This window comes from Brachyistius frenatus, unplaced genomic scaffold, assembly GCF_029030835.1.
Source record: "Brachyistius frenatus isolate BFR_SWC_R1_liver_20210118 unplaced genomic scaffold, ASM2903083v1 Contig_288, whole genome shotgun sequence".
In the NCBI taxonomy this organism is placed as follows: Eukaryota; Metazoa; Chordata; class Actinopteri; family Embiotocidae; genus Brachyistius; species Brachyistius frenatus.
In genome coordinates, this window is record NW_027210887.1 from 169264 (window position 1) to 179887 (window position 10624).

At 42.1% G+C, this 10624-nt stretch overlaps 1 protein-coding gene across 1 annotated transcript; it reads left to right on the forward strand.

Moving 5' to 3' along the window:
- The first annotated feature begins 305 nt into the window (after nt 1-305).
- On the forward strand, nt 306-10125 carry LOC138635057 (single-minded homolog 1-like). Its single transcript, XM_069722368.1, has 11 exons — nt 306-545; nt 2270-2352; nt 2446-2535; nt 2707-2815; nt 3250-3335; nt 3714-3913; nt 4166-4272; nt 4447-4594; nt 7048-7204; nt 7325-7712; nt 8083-10125. The coding sequence occupies exons 1-11, from the start codon at nt 371-373 to the stop codon at nt 8823-8825; spliced, it is 2286 nt and encodes a 761-aa protein (XP_069578469.1). The 5' UTR covers nt 306-370; the 3' UTR covers nt 8826-10125.
- Nucleotides 10126-10624: the final 499 nt, after the last annotated feature.

Sequence of the window (10624 nt, forward strand, 5' to 3'; positions counted from 1 at the left end):
CCTGCATTAGACATCCATTAAAATAGCACACGGGACGGTAGGTCCAAATCATGTTAGGTAGAACTAAATGATCATTCTCCTTCTGTATACCACAACATTTGTTTTTCTTTCCTGTTTTGCAGCACATGGATGAAGGCCAGCGGCTGCCCCGCGGAGTTCTGACTACAGCCGGCTGAACCATCACTGATCCGAGTCCGCCAGGAGGTCCAGGGATCTTCCCACATTTTTGGATGCAGCTGTTTCTATTAAAACTCCAGCTTTTTATTTGATCAAAATAAGCACAATGAACGCGGAGATGAGTCAGTGCGCCTGCTGATTTGAATGACCACCGCCTCAGACAAGTGGAAGGACACCGTGAACAGGCACCGAGATGAAGGAGAAATCCAAAACGGCCGCAAGGACTAGACGGGAAAAGGAGAACAGTGAATTTTATGAACTGGCCAAAATGTTGCCTTTACCGTCGGCCATCACCTCACAGCTCGACAAAGCCTCCATCATAAGACTGACAACAAGTTACCTAAAGATGAGAATCGTTTTCCCTCAGGGTGAGCGGTTAACACAACGCTGTCATCCTGCAACGTCTCTTTTCTTCTGCAGCTAAGAAATTACTTCCAAAATGATTATGGCCGCATTTGATCAACGTATTTGCAGAAGCCTGTACGTCAAGAAGAAACAAGTCATATTATAGTCGAATATATTTTTTAACTATCGTAAATAAACCTGAAATTATTTTTTGAACTAGCATAGGCTATTCAAGAGGTAAAGGTTATATTAATGTATTAACTAAAACACGACTTAATAAAACGGAATAATAAAAAGTAGTAGGCTACTATGTAAAAAAAAAAAATAAAGAGAGAGAAGTTAGGGGCTTGTCACACTGTTGATTAAGCTATAGCCTTCAAATAAGAACACGAATAATTACCCAAATCCCTTTAGTCCTGAACAATATTGTATTGACGTTGTCCGAGATGAGGAAATCAAATCAAATCAAATTGAAGTAGCCAGTAGCCTATCATTAGGACTCAAAACGCTGTCTTTAAGCTGTACAGAAACATTACAGGAATATTAGCGATTTTTCATTTATCTACAGGGAGTCTTTACAAATGGATTATGGTTCTTTTTAATTCAGTGTGTCCAAACGAGACGGTCTGCCACCATCTTTTCTCCAGGTCTCTACAGGCTGCTTTGACTGCGTGACTGAGAACAAGACTCACCAATTAGAAAAAGGCCCTGCAAGGCTTCTAATCACCTAAAGCCATGGAAGCAGGAGGCGCCAATCTTACACAGCCTCTCTTTGGAAAAGAAAAATGCTGCAAATGATCTGCCATGAAATCCAACCTTAAACCCACGTTTTTTGTTTCAATGTACCAGACGGGTCTGTTCAGATTTGTGGTGTCCATTGAACAGTAAGAAAGGGTAAAAAAAAAAAATATATATATATATATATATATAATATATATATTTGTGGTAGCCATTTTAAATATTTTGCATCCTTCAGTCTCAAAACAGAGGAACATTTTTTGTTGTTGTTGGTTCGACTGTAATAGGCTACAACCTCTCGATCTTGTGGGGTGATGTTAGTCTACATGTCCCACCGACAGCGGAGACCTATTTTCATTTCCAGCAGGGGAGACGGACACTCAATTTCCCGATGATACCCGAGCTGCAGGAGATTTCTGATGAAGCTGAATGAATTTTAATGAGCAGCACAGGCTTTGTTCCACTCAGCGATGGGATTTATTGGACCAAGAATCTAAGGACGGACACACATTTTAACAACAGCCTATATAATAACAACGATAGCAGTCCAGATTGCAGTGGTTTTAAGAAGCACATTGTCTTTACACTGGCGGTGCATGCCTCCACTAAGACCGAACAACATGTGGGACAAATACAGGAAGGGACAATTGTATGATGAAGGGAGAGAATAAGTGCTTTAACTGTAACCAGCTTTTTAAACAGTAGCTTCTGGCCTTTGGATTTGAGTGGGTGTGCGTGTGTGTGTGTGTGTGTGTGTGTGTGTGTGTGTGTGTGTGTGTGTGTGTGTGTGTGTGTGTGTGTGTGTGTGTGTGTGTGTGTGTGTGTGTGTGTGTGTCCTGGATTTTTCAGCAGACTAATTAATAGACTAATAATAATAATAATAACAAACAAAAAATGTATATACCATGTAATCAATGACAAAATATGGTTAATTTATTACTATTAAATATGTGATGTTTCATTATAAAGTCACGCAGCAGCTAAACAGCATTATTTCCCTTCTCTGCAGGTCTCGGTGAAGCTTGGGGTCACCCAAGTCGAACAAGATCTTTGGACAAAATTGGACGGGAGCTGGGATCTCATTTACTGCAGGTATATTACTACTATCTATATGCAACCTGAAGAACGTGGTCGATGCGGTGGTGTCAAATAACCTGGAGACATAACGTGTCATTTATTTTGCAGACGTTGGACGGCTTCATCTTTGTTGTGGCTCCAGATGGGAAGATAATGTACATTTCAGAGACAGCGTCTGTCCATTTAGGACTGTCTCAGGTCCGTTTATGTGATTATTTAAAAAAAAAAAAATTCAGAATGTGTTTTTTTTTTTATAATGTAGGCCTGTTTTATTTTGCGCAACACGCCTATAACGTGTTGCCAGTATAAAATAGGCCTACATCCCTCAGACAGTCGTTACCCGTTAATTACCTGAGTTATTCTCAACAGGTAGAGTTGACTGGGAACAGCATTTATGAATATGTCCATCCGGCCGACCACGATGAGATGACAGCTGTCCTCACGCCACATCAGCCCTATCACTCACATTTCGTACAAGGTACAGCAGTGTTTCCCCTCTAAAGCTCCCCGCGCGCATACATTATGTCGCCTATTTGCAATTTAATTACGATGCACTGTCTAGAAGGAGCATATGCTGAAATAAATGCAGCTCGCGTGTGTCAATATTACACAGATGGGCTACTTTGGCACAATAGTCTGTGCCCACGTGCCCGTTACGCAATAGTTCGTTCCTACAGCACGCACTTTCAAACTGTAAAATCACTTGAAATAATCGGAGTATTTTTTTATGTGACACAAATGATGCATTTATTTTGTTATCACTGCATATTATTCAAATAAATTCCTAGAAATGAGCCTGTGCGTAAAGGCGGGCCGTGAATGTGGAGCCATCGTCTGCATTTTTCTCCTGAGAGCTGCTGATTAAACTATTTAGAGGCTATTCGCTCGTTAAAAGTCTGTGTCCTCTTTCAGAATATGAAATGGAGCGCTCTTTCTTTTTGCGAATGAAATGTGTGCTGGCAAAAAGAAACGCAGGACTTACCAGTGGTGGATACAAGGTAAGAGTTTTGTCAGCATAACAGTATTTACATTTTTTTTTAATTAATTAATTAACAAAATAATGCCATGCAATAAATCGATTGATTTAATATTTTACCGAGGAAAAATGGACACTGATATTTAAATGGATACGCTATCCATGCTTTATGTCTATCCTGTAACATGTAATTGTGGAAGAGTAATACATTTAATATCCTTTGCAATTCATAATAATGTACTTTAATAACTATTTTTTGAAATAGCATTTTGAGTAATGCAATGTGCTTCTGAAATGGAGCATGCAAATCCTAATTACACTCCTCCATAAAGTTACATTTTTGGAATTTACTTAATTTAATTTTCATTTGAGTTATTGTTGTTTACCTGCTTCACACCAGGTGATTCACTGCAGTGGCTACCTGAAGATCCGTCAGTACAGTTTGGACATGTCGCCCTTTGAGGGCTGCTACCAGAACGTGGGATTGGTGGCTGTGGGTCACTCTCTGCCGCCCAGTGCTGTGACCGAGATCAAACTGCACAGTAACATGTTTATGTTCAGAGCCAGTTTGGACATGAAGCTCATCTTCCTGGACTCCAGGTACAGACAAGACTCTGTGTCAGGTGTTATTATTATTATTTTTTCCCCTTCAGGGCATTTTGTTTCTCTCCAATTCATTGTTGTTGTCTAAATGCTTTATGTAAAGTAAATACACTTTATAATTGGGACAGTGAAACAAGTTCTCCAAGAAGCTACTGGGGTTCAAATTGTTGCCTGTACAAACAGAAGCAGTCAAAAGCGAGATATCCCTCAACCCCTCTGCATATTCTTAACTCCTTAATTCCTCTCCAGGGTAGCTGAGCTGACAGGTTATGAGCCCCAGGACCTCATAGAGAAAACGCTGTACCATCACGTCCACGGCTGTGACATCTTCCACCTCCGCTGTGCACACCACCTCTGTGAGTTACAAGTCTGCTCTTTCGACAGGCTGCCTGACCGTCTCTTGTGAGACAGTAGCTGCTCAGGCAAAGCGCTGCAGCCACCGTGTACAGACAATCTCACACACCAAAAACATGCGTGTCGTTAAATATGTTAATCTCTGCTGTCTGTGTGTTTCTTTTATCTCCTTCAAGTGCTGGTAAAAGGCCAAGTCACCACTAAGTATTATCGTTTCCTAGCGAAGCACGGCGGCTGGGTCTGGGTGCAGAGTTATGCCACGATTGTCCACAACAGTCGTTCCTCAAGACCTCACTGTATTGTCAGTGTCAACTACGTCCTTACGTGAGTCTCAGTAAAATTGTTCTCATAAAGACAGAAACTTTTCTTATGAGCCCTACTCTTAAGAACGTGATTTATTTCCAGTTTAAAAAATACTTTGTGAGACATTTGTTCAAGGAAAATTAATGCAGACCAATTAGCTGTTCAATTGGTTCTTTCATTTGTAATTTTAAATCCTACAGTTCAGGTATTACTATTAAATTATCAGTGTAACATGAGGTAATGGGGCTATACTGGTCTAAAAAAAAAAAAGCATTTTAATGGTATTTGCTGGGGTAGAGCACTGAATATTTAATGCCACTAAGTAAAGTCATATCATACACTCTTATGATCCTTGCTTGAAGCTCGATCAGTGATATGATGGGACTTTGTCTCTTGGAGAAATCCTTTTCTTTATCCCTGTGTAGCCTCTGTGCAAATCCACCAAATACTGCAGCTGCAGGGCTGAGGCAGTTATGTGTTATGAGAGCACAAAGCACACTAAGGCCCTTTGAGACAGCAAGACAAACATCAGGGTTCAACCCCATCAAAAAACCTCTACTGTCACCATCGATCTGCAGTCTAAGGAAAGCAAAATCGATCAAACGGTGAACTAGGAATCAATAGCTATCTCATAGCTGTAGCACATGTTGGATTTTCCTCCTCAGGTTTAGTTGATCCACATGTCGCTTTTCTGTGTGTGTGTGTGTGTGTGTGTGTGTGTGTGTGTGTGTGTGTGTGTGTGTGTGTGTGTGTGTGTGTGTGTGTGTGTGTGTGTGTGTGCGTGCGTGCGTGCGTGCGTGCGTGTGTGTGTGTGTGTACGTGCATGTGATAGAGGGTTTGTGTGAGTCTGTGTGTGCATGCATATGTCTGCACTCCAAGTATTGACTTATTCAATGCAGTAAGGAGAAAACAAAGTAACTACATTAAAATGACAGTGAATTTACAAGCGCATAATTAGGTAATACAGACGGATCGGAGAGATCACACGCTGCAAAAGTGCAAAAAAACAGCTACACTAAAAAAGAAATAAACAGCAGTTCAATCACCCTGCCATGACAGCGTCTTAACCCAACAAGGATCCATTAATAAATCATGTTTGGAGGTTGGCCGGTGGCGTATTTCAGACATGAGGTGCTCTGACATTGACCCTGAGGTGGAATTCGGCTAACACAGCTGAGTTTGCACAAAGGCCCGACATTATTGGCTCAGACATAAGTCAGCCAGGGCACAGATAGGATGCAGAACCAGCCACTGCAACTATACCTGCAAGAGCAAATAACACTCGTACTGTGCACTGGCTCTCCAAACATAGCCTTTCCCCTACGGTGTTGTACATAAAGAATGGGTCATATTTAGAGTCATATTAAAGAGGCTTGCTGTACAGGGTCAGGGATGGGCCACAAGGTTTAAAATGCCAGGCAGCTGCTATTACATACTGTTGATGTGATAAGTTAAGAATAGTCTCATGTTTGCTGAACACTTGACACAGGAGCCTTTTCGCTCCCTCGACAGTGACACTTGGATTGAGTTCAGCTGCAGGACAGTGGGTTAAAATGTCAAAGAAGGTGCTCAAGCTGACTTGCACACATACAAGCAAAAAGGAGTCTGCAATGTGCAACAACTATTTTTTTTTTGTAAGATGGTTAGAGAAGGAATTCACTGCAGACAGTGGACATGCCCACATGTGTGTCTGTGTGTGCAGACGCTGAGTTCAAGCAGTAATCTGGTAATGGTTGCTTCACAGAAAAGAATGATTGACTTTCTTCAGGGTATCTGTTATTCTTCTCAGAAGCTGGAGGGCTCAATCTCTTGAATTTATCTTAAATGTTTTCACCTCCCATTGTCCTCATCCATATCTTAAAAATTGGGGCAGAAAAATACATCTGTCCAGCTATCTGTGTTCAATATTAGCCAAGACGTGCCGCAGACTACTGATTATGTCACTTGGAGCAACACTACCAACAGGATATAGGACATACAGGAGGTGCTCAGTTTATTTGAGAAAATACTGTCCTACAGGTTTGAGAAGTTGTGAATTAACTGGGAGAACTAAAGTGACAGGTCATGCTCAACAGCATTCAGTGTCCTTACTTGTGACTTGCCGCAGACAGCGCACAACAGAATTCAGACCGAAGCAAAGTCACAATGACAATGCTAACGTGCTCGTGGAACTTTCGCAGGTATAATGTTTATTTTTTTAATTAACAGTAAAAAGTACGACTACACTTGAGGCTGATGGAGATGTCAGATAATACCTAATATTTTATGAAGGAGAAAAGTTATCACAACTTATACTTTGGTGACCATGTTAGTCTGGACAAAATTTCATAGCAATTCATTGTTATTCATACTTTAGTCTGAACCTCAGTAACAAATCAACCGACTAACCAACACTGCTATCTCTGACAAATTGCACAGCCTAAGTTTAAACTTTTATTTATTTGATCTCTGATATTTATTTTATGTTTCAACAGGGACACTGAGTATAAGGGAATGCAGCTGTCCTTGGACCAAATGAGTCCCACCAAGCCAGCCTTCCCCTACGCTGACAGTCACAGTGAAGACAGGAAGAGCACCAAGTCACGTCTAACCCAGTCGAAGGCCAAAGCCCGGGTGTCACCCTATCCACAGGTAATAGACCGTCTGGTTTGTATGGCTAAGTCAAGAGAGCAGACTTGGTGCAGGTTTAATTGGTAGAAAAAGGTTCAAATCACAAACTCTAAGAACTGTGATTTTCTTGTTTCTGTCCAGCAATTTTCAGCTTTCAATCCGGAGCGTTCAGAGTCTGACCAAGACAGCCAATGGGGAGGGAGCCCACTGACAGACTCTGCCTCTCCTCAGCTGTTGGATCCCAGCGAGGCAGCGGAGGCATCTTGTGCCTACCGACTGTATCCAGACTCGGGCTCCCTGTGCTACGGCCTGGGCCTATCGGAAGATGATCTTGCCCATGCCCAAACACATCCTCACACCACCACCTGTGACCGTGTTCGATGCCAGAGTGGCCGCTACTTCCTGGGAACCCCCCAATCTGGTAGAGAGATGTGGTGGGACACCACACGCTCTGTGCTGTCACTGCCAAAATTCTCGGTCGAGAACAGCGAGGGCTACGAAATCACATCCTACCATGGCGCCATTCACGGTGAGGTGTTAGGGTTGAGACCACAACCATCTGTCTCTGAAAATAGCTCTGGCCTAGTTTCTCCTGGTAGCTGTTTTCCAAATGTTATTATGGGACATGCTAAGTTGTTTACGCCGTCTCTTGCCAGTGTGCCGATTGCTACCATCTGTTCAAAAATTGCCTACAATTGAAAGCCAAGTTATTTTACATTTCACATCCTCAAACAGTGTAATAACCCCCACCGTGCCTCTGCCAAGGCATCCAGTCAGACCATGATTCTATTTGCATCTATAAGCCCAGTTTTTAACAGTAACCACATGAGCACTTTCTAACAGGGTACAATTCATTTATTTCAATGTCATGAAATGTGGTCCTCGATTGCTCTTTACAGGACGGGGACACTGGGACGAAGACAGCGTGGTCAGTTCACCTGATGGAGGCGGGTCCACCAGTGACTCAGGTGAGCGTTACCACGGTGACCAATTCCAAGCAAGCCCTCGAGAGCCCAGCAAGATGGAGACCCTGATCCGCGCCACGCAGCAAATGATCAAAGAGGAAGAGAGCCGTCTGCAGCAACACAAAGTGCCGCTGGACGTCTCGGGCGTCACTAAAACCCACAGTCCGTGCTTCACCTCCTCCCTATCCCACCACGCTCAACTCACCATGCCCAGCGTGGTGTGCCGCGGCCCTGGAGCCCCCAGCATCGACCTCTCCTCTGAACGCCTCCATCACCGCGACGCTGTCAAAGTGCTCGGCCCCCATGACAACGACGAAAACACAACCAGTCCTGCTTCATTGTCTCGTCTCAGCAGCCCTAGTTCCGATGGAATCTCCAGGTCTGGCCTTTCCCTCACCAAAGACTACATCCAGACAGATCTGTCCCCCCATCCTACACAACCCCAGGGGAGTCCGCTGCTCTATCCAGCCCAGGAGAGGCAGCCACTGGACAGGCAAGCGGCCTATGCCTTGACTGGGTACTCCCTGGAGCACCTGTATGACCCTGAGAACTTGCGGAGTTACTCGGGCCTGGCCTGTGGAGGAGTCCAATACGATGTAGCATCTCATGTGAGAATGCAAACCGAGCAGCTACAGGGACACAAGGCCACCTCAGTCATCATAACCAATGGCAGCTGACGATATCTGGTGCAGATGGGTCCTGTTATCTAAATGAGGATGTTACCATTGGTGGTGATGTGTGCATGTGCAACACTGACCAGGTGCTTGATAAGAAGGCAAGACAATGACTAAAGGATACACGGCGCCTGTGTTGGGTTGACGTGCCCTTGGTGGTTTGTTCAGCACAATTTGTGTTTGTCAGGCCTTTGTATTGTACCGCTCTCGTTTGTTTATCAGTGGAGGATTTTCCAAGACTAAGGAACTCGTGTTCAGGAACTGACATTTGATATGCCACCTAACACAGAGAGGAGGAGGTTTGCTCCATTAAATAGGAATAAAGTGTTATTTTAATGGTGATGAACTGAATTCCCCTCCCTCCAAAGGCTAGTTAAACATCAAGCCAGTGTTTCTATCCCAAACCTCTCACGCACCATTGGCCATGTGAGTTAATCTGTCCAGGACAGGATTTCCAAAGGCAGTAAGAAAATGTGTTGTTCCATTGCCCTTTCACCTGAAAACTCCATTGCACAGACCATAATGTTTGACACAAAAAGTGCAACATGGGAAAGGCAAGTATTTCACTATTGTAAGATGTCAATGTTTCCTGGTATTTATTTGTCAATGGGCTGTTTTCTGTATGTGTCCTTATTTTTCTGGTGGCATTAAATTAGTTTTGGTGTTTGGATCACACCATTATTACAATATTAGATGAAATTTTTTTAAAATCAAGTAGAAAAACAGAAAGAAAAAAATGTCTCTGATATGTAAAGTGTAAAATATGCAGGTCAACTTGGAACTGTTTTCATGCATATGTGAAATGCCTCAATTTAGAGTGCAAAGAGATGTCACCAAACAGACTCATTTGTAATCTCCCCATTCCCTCTAAATACAGGCATTGTATATATCAAGTTACGGTTGTAGCTAAATTGATATTGTTTACATATCAGAGTAGAATTTTTCCTGTTTTCAACTCACTTAACCCGTATCCAGTTTACTAGCATATGTAGAGTATGCGGTAAAATCCTTCAATTCTGTTCCACATTCAATTGTTGTCAATTAAAACCATTTGTTTTTGTTTTGTTTTGTCATGGCAGCCTAAGGGATTAAAATGGTTGACACGAACATATCTAAAATAAGTTGAATGTATTTAGTTTCTTATTTAATTTATGATGTAAATATCATCACATAATGAATTGTTTGAACAAAAAGTGACAAGATTATTTATTAATTGGTTGAAAAAGTCTCTTAAATCTGAATACAGTTGCAAACAAATTACTTTTGTCTGTGTTGATTTTTGTCATAACTGTCAAAGCTGCTCTGAATGAACACACACACACACACACACACACACACACACACACACACACACACACACACACACACACACACACACACACACACACACACACACACACACACACACACACACACACACACACACAATGCTGCTGCCTCAGAAAAACTGATATTTACATGTGAGAAATTTAGATGTATAATAGCCTCCTAAAACGTTAATAGCTGTGTATTTTTGTCTGTTTTATCTTTAATTTCCTATTAAAATATTTTGTGAAACACAGTAGAACAAAAGTGATTATAGCTTGAAAAGTCTGTTGATATTGTGATTTGTTTCTTGTAAACAACAAACCCGATGGGACAAAAAAACAAAACAAAGTGAAGCTGTAAATCTGGTCACAAACATATAGTTTCTTTTGTTTTTTAAGTGATTTTCTCGACCATAGTTTTTAGCTAACTTTACAAAGTATTTATAGTAGTAGGTAGTAACTTCACAGAATCCATATTCTTCGTAATAATGGAAC